Raw genomic sequence first — 21,147 nt, forward strand, 5'->3', positions numbered from 1 at the left:
ATGGCTTGGTTAAGTATTTAATGCATGGGTCTTTTTTGGGAATTTGGAGCTCAAGCCCTTGTTGGATTTTTGCGTAATGTATCTGTTGTGGTTTTATTAGCTTACTTCCTCCTCCCTTTTTCTAACTCTTATTTTTCACCCTATTTTAAGGTTCCATACCCCATGAAGTGCCTCAGATATTAATTAATAGAGAACCTTTGCCTCATCTGCATTTTGATGTAGAGCTTCTTGGAGACTGTGATGTCATAATTAATGAATTGTGTCATAGGTTAGGTGGTGAATATGCCAAACTTTGCTGTAACCCTGTAAAGCTCTCAGAAATTACTGAAAAACCTCCACGAACACAAAAGGAATTGGCTTATTTGTCAGAGTTGCCACCCACACCTCTTCATATTTCGGAAGACTCAAGTTCACCAGAAAGAACTTCACCACCAGATTCTTCAGTGATTGTCACACTTTTAGACCAAGCAGCTAAGAGTAATGATGATTTAGATGTGTCTGAATCAAAAGGTTGTATGGAAGAAAAACCACAGGAAGTACAAACTTCTAGGAATGTTGAAAGTATTGCTGAACAGATGGAAAATCCGGATTTGAAGAATGTTGGTTCCAGTACTGGGGAGAAAAATGAAAGAACTTCAGTGGCTGGAACAGTGAGAAAATGCTGGCCTAATAGAGTGGCAAAGGAGCAGATTAGTAAGCGGCTTGATGGTAAGAAAGGCAATCGAACCATTTTGAAAGTATAAATGTCGTAACAATATTTCCAAAAAATTAGCTATTTTGGCAGGTTAATCGATAGGGTAGCTTTATGTAGTTGATTCGGTTTAGAGAAACTGTACAGTTCGTAATCAGAAAGGTGAATCTTCTGGTATCTTAACATATTATGGAGAAGGAAGTGTTTAATAGTGCTCTGTATGTTGTGTTTCTCTAGGGGATGGAAAAATAAGAACGGGTTATCAGCTGGCAGAAATGATGACAGATTTGAGTGCTTACTGTGGGTCAGCTGCTTTACATATGTTATCTGATTTTAATCTGAGGTAGGAACTATTACTCTTCTGCAGGTGGGAAAACTCAGGACCATAGAGGTTGAATACCTCATGCACAGTAACTACTAAGAAGTGGAAGAACCAGATTAAAATCCAGTCTATTTATGCTTAGAGCCTGCCCCCTTAACTACTATGCAGTGTTGTCTCAGATCTAGAACACATCTTTGTTTTCTCTGAGGACTTAGAAAAAACACCCTTGATTCTTCTCCACTGAATATACGAATAGTTTCTACCCTGTTTAGAACATGCATAGTCTGTATCAGTCAGTGTTAATTGACATGTGAAATCACTTTCTACTCTTTGGAAGCCGATGTTTTAAGTCCAAGTAGTCTGTATGGTGGAAATTCCTAACTTAATGTTAAAAAAAAGAAAACCACTGTAACTTAGCTATAACAGTCTTATATAACTTAGAACTTTAAGTCTCATTCCATTTACCATACTTGGTGAAAACTGACAAATTTTAGACAGCTGTATTTGAGTATTCCAGTCATTTGCTGTAAATACATTTTAGTTCAGTTGAATAAACCTTTGGCCTTTTTCATATTAGGTACTGTGGTAAGTTCTGGAGACACAGTGATTAATGTTGTGTATAATTATAAATGTGGGTGAGAAATACTCATTAATACTTTGGTATAGGTGCTGCTGAAGAACAAAGTACTTTGTTTTGAACAAAACATCACCCAAAAGGTAGATTTTTTTTTTTTTTTTTTTTTTTTTTTTTTTTTTGTGTGTGTGTGTGTGTGTGTGTGACGGAGTCTCACTCTGTCACCCGGCCTGGAGTGCAGTGGCACGATCTCAGCTCACTGCAACCTCCGCCTCCCGGGTTCAAGAGATTCTCCTGCCTCAGCCTCCTGAGTAGCTGAGATTACAGGCGTGTGCCACCTCGCCCGGCTGATTTTTGTATTTTTAGTAGAGACGGGGTTTCGCCATGTTGGTCAGGCTGGTCTCAAACTCCTGACCCTGTGATCCACCCGCCTCGGCCTCCCAAAGTGCTGGAATTACAGGCGTGAGCCACCGCGCCCAGCCCCAAAAGGTAGATTCTACTTGGAGATTAGATTACAGAAGGCTTTCTAAGGAGCAAAATATTTAACAATAAGTAGGGATTTAAAAAGAGCAGATGTGTTTCCAGGGGAAACTAGAAAAAACATAGAAGGATGCTTATGTTTGCAAATCGTGGCAGAAGTCAGAAAGTAGAAAAATTGCTACTGACTTAGATAATATACAGTTGTGTCTAGCATATACAAAGTCTGCCTATGCACTAAGACTTGCACCCACATTTCTTGAATGTCATTTTGACAGATGTGTCAAACGGACAAATCTCTTTGCCCAGGAAACAGAGATAACCTGGAACAGTCATTTTTATTTTTTTATTTTTATTTATTTTTTGAGACGGAGTTTTACTGTTGTTGTCCAGGCTGAAGTACAATGGTGTGATCTCGGCTCAGGGCAACCTCCGCCTCCCGGGTTCAAGCGATTCTCCTGCCTCAGCCTCCAGAGTAGCTGTAGCTGAGACCACAGGCGCATGCCCTCATGCTCAGCTATTTTTTTTTTCTTTTTTTTTTTTTTTTTAGTTTTTGTAGAGACAAGGTCTTGCCACATTGCCTAGGCTGATATCAAACTCCTGGGCTCAAGCAGTCTGCCTGCGTTGGCCTCCCGAAGTGCTGGGATTACAGGTGTGAGCCACTGTGCCCTGCCTGTGGTGTCTTAGGAAACTGATGAGTACTATGTGTCTGTTTTAACAGAGGGAAATAAGTGGTTTTCACAGTGATTTGTAGTGGACTGTGAAATAAATTTTAGGGATTCAGGTCAGAATTGTCACACAGGTTGTAGTCAGGGTGAGAACTGGGTCATGATGCAGTATAAAAAAGTTTGAGAGCCACTTTGGAGAGAACTTGAGGTATGCCACCTACCAGTGTGGATAACCAGGCTTTTGAGAATTAGTCTAGGATACGGTATAATAAATACTACATTTATTATGTGTGAAAAGAGATGTTAAGTTAGGGACATACTATGAAGGGTAGAAAACTTTTCCATCAGTTTTTAGGGATCCTACTCTTTCACTTAAACCCCAAATGGCCAAGCTAGGATTGATTTGGTGTGCTGTAGAAAGAACTTCATGGTATTCATGGATTCAAATTACATCTTAGAGGAGTCTTCAAAAGCGTCTTAGACTGTATGTGTATATACACGCACATTCTGAAGCAGTAGGTGGGTCGTGGGGCCTGAGATCTCAGGTGAATCTAAATTTAGGTTCACAGGTGATACTGTAGATTCACAGTGTCTACAGAGTACACTATGAATTTGTGGTGATTACATTATTGACAAAATATGTTAGGTTTATAATCAGAAAAAAGTTAAATGAAAATAGTTAAGATGCTTTAAAAGCCTGTGTACTTTAGAGAAGCTACTTAACACAAATTGGGTATCTAATGTAGGCTGGGCTGGATACTTCATTTTCATCAAATCTTTTTAAAAGAATTGGTGAAATAACCTTTATTGGATATGGTTTTCTACATTTTTCACACCTCCCTCCTTCATAGGGTTGTAAAAATTTATTTCATATTCTAGATGAGGAAATTGGGGCACAGAGGTGCACTTACAAAGATAGAACAAATGGCAGAACTGAGATTTGAACCCAGGGCTAAGTGTATTGCTTGTATTTATTTAATTAATTAATTTTTAAGAGACAGCATCACTCTGTTGCCTAGGCTGGCCCTTGAACTCCTGGGCTCAAGCATTCCACCCGCCTCAGCCTCCTGAGTAGCTGGGACTGCAGGCATACCATGCCTCCCAGTTGTTTTTAAACACTGATAGTAGTTTTTCATAAGGACACTTACAAAGGCACAGCTGGACCCCACACTTCATTCCACACTGCTCAGACTTAGTCTTAGAAAACTGAAAGTAACATTTTTATTATTGTATTTCAGGTAATCAGTATCTGTTTTTGCCACCAAATCGTTACATTTTCCATGGCGCTGAGGTATATTCAGACTCTGAAGACGACGTCTTATCCTCTAGTTCTTGTGGCAGTAACAGTGATAGTGGGACATGCCAGAGTCCAAGTTTAGAAGAACCCATGGAGGATGAAAGTGAAATTGAAGAATTCTACAATGGCTTAGAAGATGAGCCTGATATTCCAGAGAGAGCTGGAGGAGCTGGATTTGGGACTGATGGAGATGATCAAGAGGCAATTAATGAAGCTATATCTATGAAACAGGAAGTAACAGACATGAACTGTCCATCAAACAAATCATAGTGTAATAATTGTGCAGGTACAGGAATTGTTCCACCAGCATTAGGAACTTTAGCATGTCAAAATGAATGTTTACTTGTGAACTCAATAGAGCAAGGAAACCAGAAAGGTGTAATATTTATAGGTTGGTAAAATAGATTGTTTTTTCATGGATAATTTTTAACTTCATTATTTCTGTACTTGTACAAACTCAACACTAACTTTTTTTTAAAAAAAGAAAGGTACTAAGTATCTTTAATCAGCTGTTGGTCAAGACTTTCTTTTAAAGGTTCATTTGTATGATAAATTCATACGTGTATATATAATTTTTTTGTTTTTGTCTAGTGAGTTTCAACATTTTTAAAGTTTTCAAAAAGCCATCAGAATGTTAAATTAATGTAAAGGGAACAGCTTATCTAGACCAAAGAATGGTATTTTCACTTTTCTTTGTAACATTGAATGGTTTGAAGTACTCGAAATCTGTTACGCTAAACTTTTGATTCTTTAACACAATTATTTTTAAACACTGGCATTTTCCAAAACTGTGGCAGCTAACTTTTTAAAATCTCAAATGACATGCAATGTGAGTAGAAGGAAGTCAGCAATATGTGGGGAGAGCACTCGGTTGTCTTTACTTTTAAAAGTAATACTTGGTGCTAAGAATTTCAGGATTATTGTATTTATGTTCAAATGAAGATGGCTTTTGTACTTCCTGTGGACATGTAATAATGTCTATATTGGCTCATAAAACTAACCTGAAAAACAAATAAATGCTTTGGAAATGTTTCAGTTGCTTTAGAAACAATAGTGCCTGCCTGGATCCCCTTAGTTTTGAAATATTTGCCATTGTTGTTTAAATACCTATCACTGTGGTAGAGCTTGCATTTATCTTTTCCATAAGTATTAAACTGCCAAAATGTGAATATGCAAAGCCTTTCTGAATCTATAATAATGGTACTTCTACTGGGGAGAGTGTAATATTTTGGACTGCTGTTTTCCATTAATGAGGAGAGCAACAGGCCCCTGATTACAGTTCCAAAGTAATAAGATGTTAATTGTAATTCAGCCAGAAAGTACATGTCTCCCACTGGGAGGATTTGGTGTTAAATACCAAACTGCTAGCCTAGTATTATGGAGATAAACATGATGTAACTTGTAATAGCAGAATAGTTAATGAATGAAACTAGTTCTTATAATTTATCTTTATTTAAAAGCTTAGCCTGCCTTAAAACTAGAGATCGACTTTCTCAGCTGCAAAAGCTTCTAGTCTTTCAAGAAGTTCATACTTTATGAAATTGCACAGTAAGCATTTATTTTTCAGACCATTTTTGAACATTACTCCTAAATTAATAAAGTATTCCTCTGTTGCTTTAGTATTTATTACAATAAAAAGGGTTTGAAATATAGCTGTTCTTTATGCATAAAATACCCAGCTAGGACCATTACTGCCAGAGAAAAAAATAATATTGAATGGCCATTTCCCTACTTAAAAGATGTCTCAATCTGAATTTATTTGGCCACACTAAAGAATGCAGTATATTTAGTTTTCCATTTGCATGATGTGTTTGTGCTATAGATATTTTAAATTGAAAAGTTTGTTTTAAATTATTTTTACAGTGAAGACTGTTTTCAGCTCTTTTTATATTGTACATAGTCTTTTATGTAATCTACTGGCATATGTTTTGTAGACTGTTTAATGACTGGATATCTTCCTTCAACTTTTGAAATACAAAACCAGTGTTTTTTACTTGTACACTGTTTTAAAGTCTATTAAAATTGTCATTTGACTTTTTTCTGTTAACTTACATTGTTTAAGGTATATAATTTTTAAGTCTTGCAGAATTTGTACAGCTTTGAATGTTATAGTATTAGATGCTTTCTTTCTCATATTACATTTCTTCATTTGGTTTATTACATTAGTCTCACCAGACCAGTACTTGCAAACACTGATGGTGCTGATCGTAGCAGGTGATACATCACCACCAAGCATTTCAAAAACTATTTCAGCCATTCTAGGCTAGAGGCCTGAGCAAGTAAAACATGGAGAAAAGGCAGGGCAGGGCCTAAGAAGGATGTGACGTCCTATGACAAAGGACCAGGAGTTTGGGATTTGAGAGAGAACAGGAAATGGTGGATAGTGAAAATCCATGTGATGCAAAGGCTGGGTTAACTGAAAATCCGTTCTTGGATGCTAGGTCTTTCAAGTCTGAAGACTGCAGACCACATTTGGTATCAACTTTCTGAGGCTGACCTGAGAACCTACTTAAGCCATTAAAGGTTTTGAGGGAGAAAGTACTACTGAAGAGGCCAGCAGTGTACCCCTCAAAATGTATGTAACTTGGTCGGGTGTGGTGGCCCACGCATGTAATCCCAGCACTCTGGGAGGCCTACGTGGGCGGACCACCTGAAGTCAGGAGTTCAAGACCAGCCTGGCCAACATGGTGAAACCCCGTCTATACTAAAAATACAAAAATTAGTCGGGTGTGGTGGTGGCGTCTGTATTCCCAGCTACTTGGGAGGCTGACGCTGGAGAATCGCTTCAACCCAGGAGGTGGAGGCTGCAGTGAGCCAAGATCGTGCCACTGCACTCCAGCTTGGTGACAGAGCAAGACTCCTTCTCAAAGAAAAAAAAAAGTATATGTAATGAATAAAGCTTTAGCAATTTCCTGTTCCCAGTTCTGCCTCCCTCCCCAGCAAACTTTTCTAGGTAGACCTGTCCTGTATATTAGCACTAGAGAAATTACCTGTAAGATGATATCCTCAAAATATTACAAAATTAAGGAACATTCTATATATGCACAAATTGAAGAAAGTTAGGTTGTTGATACTTTAAAAGGTACACAGTCAATTTAAGTGGTCAAAAGGTATTTGGCAAAACCTAATTTAACTCAAGCCCTATGCATGATGTTATTGCTGAACCACTGGCTAATGCAGCATGTACTGTATTTCACTGTTTGTAATACCCTAATTAATGTCACATGGTTTAATTAGCATTTTTTTGTAGTGGTACATAAAATGACGGTGGACCTTCAATCAATGGTGTTTTACATAACCCCCAACTAAGCTTTATTTGAAACACAACTTCTGACCTGTAATCTAGAAAGGGGTGGAGGGAGTATGTATGTGTATGTACACCGAAACCTCTCCCCCAAGAAGTGAACAAAGATCTAAAGCCATTCTAGGCCTTCAGCTCAGACTAGGATACTAGTAGAAAGTACAGAAAAATGGTCTAATGACCTCCCCACCTTTTGAAGTGACTGTCAAATGAAACTATTAAAAACCACTTGAAAACTTACAAAACGCAAGAATAGCCTGAGACCTCTTAGAAATACAGATTTAATTGGTGTAAGTTGGGGTTTGTGCAGAGTATTAAAAACACCCCCAGGCGATTCAAAAGTATAGCCAGATTTGAGAAACACCCTTAGCTGGAAAAGAATAGAGGAACTCCGTTTTGACTTTTAACATAACACTTCTTAGGGCTGGCCTAAAAAAGGAGGTTAACTTAAACAATTCCCAAATTTTACCTAGAAATACTTCATAAATTAGGTAATCTGGGGTTCATAAGCAAACACGGCAGAGTAGGGAGCTATCAGAGTGAATTCTTCAACAAAGGAGGACAAAACTACCATAAGGCATTTTGGATGGTCAAAGTGCAAAAGAGGTTGGGGAGTGGAGGAAGAGACTGATGACAGGAATATTTTGCTTTTGTTTTAGCAGGCTTACCATGCACTCTTCAGGGGAAGACTGCTCTATGCCATATTACACCTTGATTCACAACTTTTAAAAGCTGTAAGGAAGAGCAACCTGATTGATAGTAAAAGTTGACCCCAATGAATGGTCCTTAGGAACAGATCCTATGAGAAGGCTAACCATGGGAATCTAATTTAGGTCTCTGTTTTTACAACTACATTCTGGTTTTATTGTTTTAGTTTTATTTTTTTGAGACAGTCTTGCTCTGTCACCCAGGCTGGAGTGCTGTAGCGCCATCTGAGCTCACTGCAACCTCCGCCTATTCTGCCTCAGCCTCCCAAGCAGCTGGGATTACAGGCATCTGCCACCACACACGGCTAATTTTTTGTATTTTTAGTAGAGACAGGGTTTCACCATGTTGGCCAGGCTGGTCTCGAACTCCTAGACTCAAGTCAAGTCATCTGCCCACCTCAGCCTTCCAAGTGCTGGGATTATAGGTGTAAGCCACCACGCCCAGCCTGCATTCTGGTTTTATTTCCTTTTAATTGAAAGGAGTGTCTTGGTTCTGCTGTCTTATTAGTCATCCTGAACAATGGCTAATAGCTTGAATGACTACTAAGACATGAGAGCTACAAACACTATATATTTGTACCTTACAAATAGATGTGTGGAGGCCAAATACTTCAGTATTTAGCCAACTCAATAATCATAGTTCCGAGGGTCACCCTGAGGGTGCGACTCCGCCGTGATGGTGACCCGGTTCCTGGGCCCACGCTACTGGGAGCTGGTCAAGAACTGGATCCCGACAGCCTACACATGGAGCACTGTGGGCGCCGTGGGGCTGGTGTGGGCCACCGATTGGTGGCTGATCCTGGACTGGGTACCTTACATCAATGGCAAGTTTAAGAAGGATAATTAATTTCACAAACCCTTCACAGACCCCTCTGGTGCCTGGTGGCGCCAGCTCCTCCCATCTCAGCACCTGCTGCATCTGGAGCAGCCCAAGCCTCAGGATGGACAAGAGGAAATCCACAGCTCAACTTCAGACTTCTTAGGTTTCTGAAAACAGCTTGGATATTTTAATGCACGTTGCATTAAACGTCACTGAAACCTGCTCAAAAAAAAAAAAAAAAAAAACATAGTCCTTACAATTTAGCAAATGATCTGCAGCCTTGCTGCTCTGATCTGCAAAGCTCGAGACTTCGTGTTTTTTAAAAGTAAATGGCAATTTCAGAAATCTTCAATGGTATTTTAACTTTCTACCATGAATCTCCTTGCTGTTAATACATTGTCTCACAGTCTGGAGTAACAGGGAGGAAAAGTCCCCAAATCAAGCTTTGTATACAGTGTGCTTCCAGATGCTATTCTCTTGTTAAAATATTTGTTCATGGAACTATTAATACAAAGTGCCTACTATTTCACAGATCAGCTTCATAATATACAAAGGTTACTACTATTGAGAAACAGCATATGACATGTTTTTGATTTGAATAATTACTACCTCAAGAAGTGGATGAACAGGGAAAATGGTATAATATCAGGTACATGGAAACATTCTCATGGGGAAGAATGCTACTACTTTGAGGCAAAGTACCTTAGGTGAGAATATTGTTTTAGTGCTTCTAGCTATAGAAGAGTTCTATGGTTCGCCAATAGTTTTTTAAGTTAATCTACTGAAAAGTACAAGTCCACAATCCCTTATCCAGCCCCTTGGGCTTATTTGCATTTTGGAATTATGAATTTTGAAGAATTTTTTAAAGCACCCAATAGGGGTCATAGTCTTATTTAGTGAATACCATAAATAGCTTCAACAATTCAGATCAGGTTTTTCTGCAAAGTGAGAGACGACAATATTCTTTTCAGTTTTTTTTTATTTTAGAATTGCAGGTTAAGAGACTGTGGACCTCTATAAATTCACATGGGAATAGAAACAAGCCATCCGAAATTTAAGAGACCTTCCCTGAACCATCCCTCTTTTTGAAAAATTTTGACTCTTATATGAGAACCACTGAAAGTTTAAATATTAAAACAATAAATCTTTATTAAACAGTTTCACGGCATTTTAAAATAAATTTAAAAAATAAATATTTGCATTATAGCAGAAAGTCACATGTATTGCATCAACTCACTTTTACAATTTAATGGCATGAGATAACTAAGCATCAGCACCATAGAACTGTTAAGATTTGTTTTTTAAATTCAAGGAAATAGCTCTAAAGCACTGCAGCATCAATAATTTTGAAAGCTATAACCCAGTGATTGGTGCTCATAGTAGCCAATGTTTCTTTCTATTACTGGCAACTGTGGAGACAGAGTTCTTCCAGTACTAAATATTAATAAGTTCTCTGATCAATAATCCCCCATCTATCAGCGTGTCAGGATTCACAAAAGAGAAAAGAGCTGCAGGTTATGTAGTATATTCCCTATTTGTGATTTAGGTTTGCACAAAGACACTTATTCTAGCAAAAAAGAAAACATCGTGTTTCCACCATGCTACCTTTTTTTTCTTTTTATAGATTCTCAGAGTAAGATTTAAATCATAATTTTTAACCTTTAAAAGTCTGTTCAAGTTCAATTACAACCATAGAAACTGTACTGGTATCAGAACATAACTATTTTATTACAAAACTTAACATTATTTACAAATGAAAAAATAATCAAATGACTATTGCAGGCCAAAGTTAAAGGTTTTTCACTCAATGATTGAAGAAAAATTAAGCAATATTTCCATGCACTCATACCAGATCATTTCCGAAATATGCAAACTCTTAAAACTCATGTTAGTAAAACTTTAATGTATTCACAATACTTGCTATGTTTATTGGAAGATGGTCAAAAAAAATCCATGGTTCTGTACAATAATATTAACAGTTTGTTCATTTTCCTTTAATATTTTTTGGCTTCCATGAACACTCGTAGATTGAACATTCTGCAAGTAAGAATTATAACAGTACCTCTGTCACCTTGCTGAATTCATCACCACAAGAAGAACACAAATAGTTTAATGCTTTTGCACTAAACTGAATAGTTTTAACTCCAAAGTTATATTAAACTGAAGCCTTCATTGTGATCAATAGCTTGGATCAGTTTAGAGCGTAGAGTTTCTTTTTCTGTATATTTTGGAAGATCCAGAAGATTAAAACAAGTATGGGAAACTGGGAGATATTCCTCACCACCTCCTGTGGACTGGATGACTAGTTTCAGACTCTTCATACCAAGAATAGGAATGCGATCACTACCTGTCAAAAATACTGCCAGGAAAGAACATTCAGTCAACCACTTCAAAACAAAAACATAAAGTAGCAAGTAATATTCTGTACAGTCACTACAGTAGAGCTTCACATTAACATCTGCTCTAACATGTTAACTTACTTCCTAATTTGTGGAAGACAAGTTTTGAGACACATTCTAATTGCTCATCCACACAATATTTTTTCTTTAAAAGTATAATCTTAATACCGGCACAAAGGAAGTGCTTAATAAATGTTTGCTAAGTGAGTATTTTGCCATTGCCAAAACATTCTGAGAGCCCTTTTTTGGGAAAAGCCATTCAGAACTAGTTGACAAACCAAATGCAAAATGCAGTTTTGATTATGATTTCTTTTTCTATTTGCATTTCTTTTTTTTTTTAATCAGAAATTTATAATGGGCAGCCAAAATTCAAATCATTCTTTTTTTTTTTTTTTTTTTTTGAGACGAGTCCTGCTCAGTTGCCCAGGCTGGAGTGCAGTGGCACGGTCACAGCTCACGGCAGCCTTGACCTCCTGGGCTCGAGCAATCCTCTCACCTCAGCTTCTGGAGTAGCTGGGAGTACAGTCACCAAGCCCAGGGCTAATTTTGGTAGAGATGAGGTTTTGCCATGTTGCCCAGGCTCAAATCACTCTTAAAGAGTAATGATTTCTCATCCTTATGACGTACAGAAGAATTTGACCAAGATTCTCGGAGGTTGCCAAATCATTCTTGGCAACAGCAGGAGTATCAAAGGAAATGTCACTGATTTGGACACATAAATTCTGACAACTTTAAAAATAAGTCAAATTTCAATTAGAATACAGACTTTAACAGAAGAAAGACACTCAGGCATCAGTTATAAATGAGGGAACTAAGGCCTGAAAAAGCTTTATTTTATATAGAAATTGCCAAAGTTTTAGTCTTGAAGCAAAAAGAAAAAGAAAATGAGGCCTGGCGCGGTGGCTTACGCTTGTAATCCCAGCACTTTGGGAGGCTGAGGCAGGCGGATCACGAGGTCAGGAGATCGAGACCACGGTGAAATCCCATCTCTACTAAAAATCCAAAAAATAATTAGCCGGGCGTGGTGGCAGGCGCCTGTAGTCCCAGCTACTCGGAGAGGCTGAGGCAGGAGAATGGCGTGAACCCAGGAGGCGGAGCTTGCAGTGAGCCGAGATCGCGCCACTGCACTCCAGCCTGGGCGACAGAGTGAGACTCCGTCTCAAAAAAAAAAAAAAAAAAGAAAAAAGAAAAAGAAAATGAAGACCAAACAGAGAAAAGAGCAATACAGTTGGCCCTCTGTATCTGTGAGTTCTGTATCCATGGATTCAACCAACTGCAAATCGAAAATATTTTCAAAAAATGGATGCTTGTGACTGTACTGAATATGTCAACTGCTTTTCTTGACATTGGTATAACAACTATTTACATAGCATTTACATTGTATGAGGTATTAATAACAAGTACATTCATGTGTCACTTAACAATGAGGATATGTTCTGAGAAATGCATCATTAGGTGATTTCATTCTGTAAACATCATATATTTACACAACCTAGGCTACATAACTAGGCTACATGATATAGACCTATTGCTCCTAGGCTACAAACCTGTACAGCATGTTACTGTACTGAATTCTGTAGGTAACTGTAACATAACAGTAGGTATTTGTGTATCTAAACATAGAAAAGGTACAGTAGGTGTATTATAATCTTATGGGACCACTATCGTATATATGGTCTGTCGTTCACTGAAAAGTCATTATGTGGCACATGACTGTAATCTAGAGATGATTTAAAGTATAAGGATGTGTGTAGGTTATATGCAAATACTATGCCAATTTATACAAGAAACTTGAGCATCTACTGGATTTGGGTATCCTTGGCAGGGAGGTCTTGGAACCAATCCCCCACGTATGCTGAAGGATGACTATACTCCAGAGATCTTTTTAGAAATCTAAAAGGAATTCTACAATCCTAGTTTATTGTAACCACAGTTTATTGTAACTATAACATAGCTATAGTTTGCTTTCATTTCCAAGTTAGCTTCCATCTTACTTCACAGAATGAATCAATGCTATTTTGGAGGCAAACTGAATTTAGCCTTTGAAATAAGAAAATACATGTACTGAAGAGTGCAGATAGTTCTTTTTCAAAAAAATTACTTGAAGATTAAAACAGGACTTTGGAATAATACTATAATTAGATTCCAGTCTCATAAAGTATACAACTAGTTAGAAATACTTACACAGAAACTGTTTCTTCTTTTCCAATGGTAATTCATGAAATACTTCCCAAAAAATTTTTATTGTAGGATGTTCTGCCCAATATTCCCCTTTGTATTCTGTATTCTAAAAACAACATAATTTTTTATTAGTATTAAGGGACACACTGGCTAATATATTAGCACATAAAGCTAACATGGTCCAGTAGTTTGAAACTTGTGCAATTCAATGGATTGCCCACTGTCTGGACATTTACAATTTGAAGCTATTAGTTCCAGGAGAAAAAGAAGAAATATGTAAGAATCACCAGAAATCTTTCCCAGCACTTCAGAGAACATGATAGGATCATACTATCATCTTCAAAAGTAAATAAAGAGAAACTAGAATTACTAAAATAATGTTATAGGACCATTAAAAGTTTGACATGGAATTATCTGTGATAATCAGAAAATTCCCTTTCTCTGTATTCATGAACAGAAGTCAAACATTACAATTTATCTCTCCTTTTAAAAATATGGTACTAAGCAACGCTAAAAATTTTCTGAGGTAGTTTCTAAGATGGCCACCAGTGAGCACTGCCTCCTGGTATTCGTGCCTGTGTGTATAAGGATATTGTGAATATGAGGAATGTATGACTTCTGAGACTAAATCATAAAAAAAAAAAAAAAAACCTCTATGGCTTCAGCCCTTCTTCTGGATCACTCACTCTGGGGGAAACCAGTTGTCATTTCATGAGGATATTCAAACATCCCTATATGGAGAGAATTACTCATGGTGCTACACTGAGGCCTCCTGCCAACAGTCATGTGAGTAAGCCACCTTGGAAGTGAATCTCTATCCTTAATCATGCTTTTAGATGACTACAGCACCAGCCAATATTCCAACTGCAACTTCATGAGGGAACCCTGAGGCCAAACTACTCAGCTAAGCCACTCCTGAATTCCTGACCCACAGAAACTATGAAACAACAAAGTTTCATTGTTATTTTGAAGCCAATAAGTTTTGACGTAATTTGCAGCAATAGGACTAAAATATCTCCCCTGTCAAAAATATTAGTACTGGCCGGGCGCAGTGGCTCACGCCTGTAATCCCAGCACTTTGGGTGTCCAAGGCGGGCGGATCACTTGAGGTCAGGAGTTCCAGACCAGCCTGGCCAACATGGCGAAACCCCATCTCTACTAAAAATACAAAAATTAGCCGGGCATGGTGGCAGGCGCCTGTAATCCTGGCTACTTGGGGGAGGCTAAGGCAGGAGAATCGCTTGAACCCGGAAGACGGAGGTTGTAGTGAGCCGAGACTGCGCCATTGCACTCCAGCCTGGTCAACAAGAGCGAAACTCCATCTCAAAAAAAAAAAAAAAAAAAATTAGTACTAAAAGAGAAGTGGGTAGGAAGTAGAGAGGAAATAATTTATATTGTGAACTGTTCTTATCCAGCCGCAGTTGGCTTTAACTTTCAGTTCTTCAGATGCGTCAGGTCCTTTGGACATACTGTTCCCTCAGCCTACACCACTCAGACACATCCTTTTTTCTTTGGTCATCAGGCTAATTTTTACCCTTTTAGGGCTCAGATTAAATGCCATCTAATTCATTCATTGATTCATCCAGCAAATATATAATGAGTTTTAGTCAATGTTTTGGGCCCTGGGAAAATCTCAGTGAACAGAATCCTCACTTACCTTCTGGAGCTTACCATCTAGTAAGAGGCGTTCCCAGATTCATCTAGCCTAGATTAGGTTCCTCCTTACGTACCACTCACTAAACTCTTTTTCATTGTATTAATCAAAACTGTGTATTAAGCATTTAATTTCTGGCTTCCTTATTAGGGCAAAGACCATGTCTCTATCTTATTTCCTGCCCTCTCTTCAATCTCTTGCATAGTTTCAGCTGTATATTATCAGGCACACGGTAGAGGCTCAATAAATACTTGCTAATGGGCCTCTTGAATTTTGGACTCTCATTTGTAGCCATGATTTATCTTAATCAATGAACTCTCAATAATTCAAATATGCAAAATATTTGCTTAGTTGCACACAAGTTTGAAGAAAACAGCTTGAATTCTAGCACGGAATTTATTAAACTGTTTGAATTAAAGTCTGTGAGCATGTTAGTAGGGAATGAAAAGAGGATGGCTAAAGTTTTTTTTCTTTTAAATCTCTAAATGGTTTGGTAAAAATGTGCACACATGTCCTGATTAAGAAAGAACATTTAAAGCTCCAACTCATAATCACTAAATTGTAATGAATCAGATATACAACAGAAGAAATCAAAGTGTTAAGTATAAATACACCATTATATATACATATATATATATATTTTTTGAGATAGAGTCTTGCTCTGTCACCAGGCTGGAATACAGTGGCGCGATCTTGGCTCACTGCAACCTCCACCTCCCAGGTTCAAGCGATTCTCCTGCCTCAGCCTCCCGAGTAGCTGGGATTACAGGCCTGCACCACCACACCCAGCTAATTTTCGTATTTTTAGTAGAGACGGGGGTTTCACTATGTTGGCCGGGATGGTCTTGATCTTCTGACCTCATGATCCGCCTGCCTCAGCCTCCCAAAGTGCTGGGATTACAGGCGTGAGCCACTGCGCCCGACTGCTACAATATGCTTTTTAAGATGTCCTGTTTTAACTGAATGAACACTTACATCAATTATCACTTCAGGCAAGGTTTCAAGTACTTACTGAGTGCTCTCCTAGGTGCTGGGAATACGGCAGTGAACAAAGAGGCAAAAATTCTGCCCTCATGGTGCTTACATTGTGGTGGGGGGAAGGAGCAACCTAAGTAAAATTATGTCAAATCCAAAGAAGCAAAATAAAACAGCGAGGGGAGACAGGATACGTGTGCAGGAGAGAGGTTTGCAATTTTAGACCAGTTATCCAGGGAAGGTCTCTGAGAAGGTATAAACACACAAAGGAAGTGAGAGCAAGAATCTTTTGGGATTATCAGGGGAAGAGAATTCCAGGCACGTGGAAAAGGAAACAGAAACGCCCTAAGACTGGAGTGTGCCTGGAGGGTTCTAGGCTCAGCAGAGGTTAATAAGGCTGAGGCAGAGTGACAGGAACAATGACAGGAGATGAGGCAAGGAGGGAAAAATTGTGTAGGATCTAAAGGGTGATGAGAAGCTGTTATATCATTGTCATTTTAAGGTGATTAGAGGTGGAGTCCATTTCCACTGGGGGACCCCTTAGAGTTAGTATCTACAGGCTTCTTCTTTTGAGTAGATCAATTTACTACCACACAAGAACCTTCAATCTCCTGCCTGAAGGATTTACACCTGGCTACCAGCTGTGTGGCATCCTCAGTTTTACCTAGTTTCCCAAATTGTAAAGCCTCTCTCCCAAGCTGTCTTTTGCTGGGTAGGAGAGGCGACATGAATGGTCCAATTATTCTTTAAAATGGCTTTAAAGTAATTCTGTTGCCCTTAGTCCAACCTTCATCCCTGCCATTAAGGGTAACATGGTATACCAGTCCTTGAGCCTTTCAGATTCTAGGATATAAAATGAGTTGCCTCGGGCCAGGCGCGGTGGCTCACGCCTGTAATCCCAGCACTCTGGAAGGCCAAGGGTGGATCATGAGGTCAGGAGTTCAAGACCAGCCTGCCCAATATGGCGAAACCCCATCTCTACTAAAAAAATAAAAAAATCAGCTGGGAATAGTGGCACGCCTGTAGTTCCAGCTACTCGGGAGGCTGAGGCAGAAGAATCGCTTGAACTTGGGAGGCGGAGGTTGCAGTGAGCCAAGATCGTGCCACTGCACTTCAGCCTGGGCGACAGAGCGAGACTCCGTCTCAAAAAAAAAAAGTTGCCTCCTGACAATCCTGTCCCTCTGGAGGCTTAGAATTCAATTTTCCTCTGCTTTAAGTCACTCATCAATTTACCTCCTTACTTTCTGTCTTCCAAAACTATTTCTTCTCTTGTTCATTGCACTTTTATTTTTTGGTGTGTGTATTACTATTTTTATTCCATTTCTGTCATTCTAGTGATATTTTTGGGAGGCAGCAGACATGTTTATTCCATAATGTTTAACTAGAAGTCCTAATTATTCTTAAAATCTTATTCCTTAAATTACTACACAGTAAAACTGGCTAAATTCTGGGGTGTATACAGTTCTGTAAGTTCTAAGCACATGTGCAGATTTGTGTAACCACTGCCACAATTAGGATACTGAGCAGTCCCATCACTGTTATGCTCTTAGATGTCTCTTGTGCTACCTCCTCTGAAGTCACACCCTCCCACTCAACCCCTAGTCTCTGTTCACTATAATTTTTTGTCTTTTCAAGAATGTCACATAAATGGAGCCATACAGTATGCAACCATTTGAAACTGGCTTCTTTCACTCAGCAGAAAGCCTCAGATTCATCCAGTTGTTGCATGTATCAATAGTGCTTTTTTTACTTTTTTGAGACAGGGTCTTGCTTTGCTGCCTACGTCGGAGTGCAGTCAGGGCTCATTGCAGCCTCTACCTCCCAGGCTCAAGGGATCCTCCCACCTCAGCCTCCCGAGTAGCTGGGACTACTGGTGCACGCCACCATAAAGGGCCAATTTTTGTATTTTTTGTAGAGACGGGGTTTTATCATGTTGTCCAGGCTGGTCTTGAACTCCTGGGTTCAAGCGATCTGCCAACCTCAGCCTCCCAAAGTGCCAGGATTACAGGTGTGAGACACCACACCCAGCTGTGCATTTCTTTCTTTCTTTCTTTTTTTTTTTTTTGAGATGGAATTTCACTCTTGTTGCCCAGGCTGGAGTGCAATGGTATGATCTCGGGCTCACTGCAACCTCTGCCTCCTAGGTTCAAGCGATTCTCCTGCCTCAGCCTCCCAAGCAGCTGGGATTACAGGCACCACACCCAGCTAATTTTGTATTTTTAGTAGAGATGGGGTTTCTCCATGTTGGTCAGGGTGGTCTCGAACTCCCAACCTCAGGTGATCTGCCCGCCTCGGCCTCCCAAAGTGCTGGGATTACAGGCATGAGCCACCGTGCCCAGCCCAGCTGTGCATTTCCTTTTAACACTTAGTAGTTATTCTGCTGAATAGGTATACTGTAGTAGGTTTACCCATTCACCCACTGAAGCACATCTAGATTGTTTCCAGTTTTTTACTCATTTGCAAATTAAAAAAAAAAAAAGTCTTTAAAAATTAAGGTAAAACACACATACCATAAAGTTTGTATCTTAACCATTTTAAGTGTACACTTTAGTAGCATTAACTACATTCACATGGTTGTACCACCATCCATCTCCAGAATTCTTTTCATCTAGTAAAACTGAAACTCTGTCCCCTTTGTTTACAGATTTTTGTGTGAATATAATTTAATACCTGGGAGTAGGACTGCTGGGTCATATAGCAAATGTATGTTTAACTTTATAAGAAACCGCCACTGTTTCCAAAGTGACTATACCATTTTGTATCCCCATCGGCAACGTATAAACGTTCCTGATGCTTTGCACCTATTAATATGACTGACAGAAAAGGTAGGGTAGTAAGTGCTGCTCTATTTTTTTGTGTTAGTCATCTTAATAGGTATACAGTATCTAACTAATTATAAATGCATAAATCAGAGGATGGTATATTAGAAAGATAGAAAATCAGCAGATTAACTTCACATATATCTTTCTCAAAGCTGATCTAACCTTGCACTTTCTGTCATTCTGCCTCCCAGGTTCAAGTGATTCTTGTGTCTCAGCCTCCCAAGTAGCTGGTATTACAGGAGTGTGCCACCACACCTGGCTAATTTTTGTATTTTTAGTAGAGATGGGGTTTCACCATGTTGGCCAGGCTGGCCTCCAACTCTTGGCCTCAAGTGATCTGCCTGCCTCAGCCTCCCCAAGTGCTGGGATTACAGGCGTGAGACACCATGCCTGGTTTAACCTAGCACTTTCTTTCTTTTTGAGATGGAGTCTTGCTCTGTTGCCCGGGCTGGAGTGCAGTGGCGCAATCTTGCTGACTGCAACCTCCGCTTCCCGGGTTCAAGCGATTCTCCTGCCTCAGCCTCCCAAGTAGTTGGGACTACAGGCGTGCAACACTATGCCCAAATTTTTGTATATTTAGTAGAGACGGGGTTTCACTATGTTGGTTGGCCAGGATGGTCTCGATCTCTTGACCTCGTGATCCGCCCACCTCGGCCTCCCAAAGTGCTGGCATTACAGGCGTGAGCCACCGCACATGGCCAGCACTTTCTATTAAATGTTTATCAGAATCAATATTTGATAATTACTCTGCTAAAAAATGTAACACTGGGACTAATCAGAAAAAAAGGAAACAAAGATTTTTAAACATCACAACTGCATTTCATAATGGTTTTCCTAAGACTGAGGCAGAACGAAAACCCATTCAGCTTTGGCTAGGGCTTTTTTTTTTTTTTTGGAGAGTGCAGTGGCGCAATCTTGGCTCACTGCAATCTCCACTTCCCAGGTTCAAGCAATTCTCCTGTCTCAGCCTCCCAAGTAGCTGGGATTACAGGTGTGTGCCACCACGCCCAGCTAATTTTTGTATTTTTAGTAGAGATGGGGTTTCACCATGTTGGCAAGGCTGGCCTGGAACTCCTGACCTCAGGTGATCCGCCCACCTTGGCCTCCCAAAGTGCTGGGATTACAGGCATGAGCCATCGCGCCCGGCTTGGTTAGGGCTTCTATCCAGCTGTGTCACACATGACATTTTTGTTTTCTTTTGAGACAGACAGGTTCCTGCTCTGTCATCCAGGCTCAAGTGCAGTGGTATAATCATGGCTCACTACAGCCTCAACCACCTGGGATCAAGAGATTCTCCCACTGCAGCCTCCCACAGGTAGGACCACAGGTGTTTGCTACCACATCTGGCTAATTTTTAAAATTATTTTTATCTATTTTTATTTACTTATTTTTTGTTTTTGAGACAGAGCCTTGCTCTGTTGCCCCGGCTAGAGTGCAGTGGCACAATCTCAGCTCACTGCAACCTCCACCTCCCAGGTTCAAGAGATTCTCCTGCCTCAGCCTCCTGAGTAGCTGGGATTACAGGCATGTGCCACCACGCTCAGCTAATTTTTGGATTTTTAATAGAAACAGGGTTTCACCATGTTGGCCAGGCTGGTCTTGAACTCCTGACCTCAGGTGATCCACCCACTTTGGCCTCCCAAAGTCCTGGGGTTACAGGTGTAAGCCACCACACCTGGCCTAAGTTATTTTTAGAGATCAGGTCTCACTATGTTCCCCAGGCTGCTGTTGAACTCCTGGCCTCAAGTGATCCTCCCGCCTAAGCACCCCAAAATGCTGGGGTTATAGGTGAGAGCCACTGTGCCTGGCCAGATGAGTTTTCTATATCAATACCATCAATTATAATAGTGTCTAATTCATACACAGTTCAAATCCATTCATTGTGGAGTTTGAAGGGTAGAGTGCTTTCCTGTAAAATGGTAGTAATAAAGTGTATAAAATAAAAAATAATACATAAAAAGGCAAGATTTCCACATATAAACCTTTCCATTTAACAATATCAGAGATTAGTTTTCCCCTACCTTTTCCAGTTCCTTCCAATCATAATTTGTATTTCCAATGACCATTGCTTGTAGTTCATTAGGCTGAAAGAGCAGAAGGACTTTTCCTCCACAGACCTTATGAAAGCCCGCATGAAAAGCATCAAATAAGGAAGCCACTGACTTATTGAATATGTAATCCACATAAGCATCAACAAACTCTTGCCTAGAAATGAAAAAGCACACATGTACAGATTATAAAAATCATTTATGAAGAATC

At 39.5% G+C, this 21,147-nt stretch overlaps 2 protein-coding genes and 1 pseudogene across 6 annotated transcripts in view; 2 read left to right on the forward strand and 1 right to left on the reverse strand.

The window, feature by feature from the left end:
- SIRT1 (sirtuin 1) overlaps window positions 1-6,080 on the forward strand; it is a 37,051-nt gene extending 30,971 nt beyond the window's left edge. For 2 of the 3 annotated variants that reach the window (XM_030798519.1, XM_030798521.1), the window contains 2 exons: window positions 151-708; window positions 3,971-6,080. In XM_030798519.1, the coding sequence (XP_030654379.1) occupies window positions 151-708; window positions 3,971-4,299 (887 nt within the window). In that variant the 3' untranslated portion in view covers window positions 4,300-6,080. Of the gene's footprint in view, window positions 1-150; window positions 709-1,679; window positions 1,731-3,970 lie in introns of all 3 variants that reach the window. The other variant, XM_030798520.1, reaches the window with a different exon arrangement.
- Window positions 6,081-8,688: 2,608 nt separating this feature from the next.
- On the forward strand, window positions 8,689-9,080 carry LOC100605166 (annotated as a pseudogene). The gene has a single exon (XR_001113512.1). The product of XR_001113512.1 is annotated as a cytochrome b-c1 complex subunit 10 pseudogene (transcript).
- Window positions 9,081-9,980: 900 nt separating this feature from the next.
- HERC4 (HECT and RLD domain containing E3 ubiquitin protein ligase 4) overlaps window positions 9,981-21,147 on the reverse strand; it is a 162,813-nt gene continuing 151,646 nt past the window's right edge. For both annotated transcript variants that reach the window (XM_003258211.3, XM_003258212.3), the window contains 3 exons: window positions 20,910-21,093; window positions 13,441-13,543; window positions 9,981-11,216 (listed from right to left, as the gene is read on the reverse strand). In XM_003258211.3, coding sequence (XP_003258259.1) covers window positions 11,008-11,216; window positions 13,441-13,543; window positions 20,910-21,093 — 496 coding nt within the window. In that variant the 3' untranslated portion in view covers window positions 9,981-11,007. The remainder of the gene's footprint in view (window positions 11,217-13,440; window positions 13,544-20,909; window positions 21,094-21,147) is intronic.

The sequence above is a fragment of the Nomascus leucogenys genome, chromosome 18, assembly GCF_006542625.1.
Source record: "Nomascus leucogenys isolate Asia chromosome 18, Asia_NLE_v1, whole genome shotgun sequence".
Taxonomy (NCBI): Eukaryota; Metazoa; Chordata; class Mammalia; order Primates; family Hylobatidae; genus Nomascus; species Nomascus leucogenys.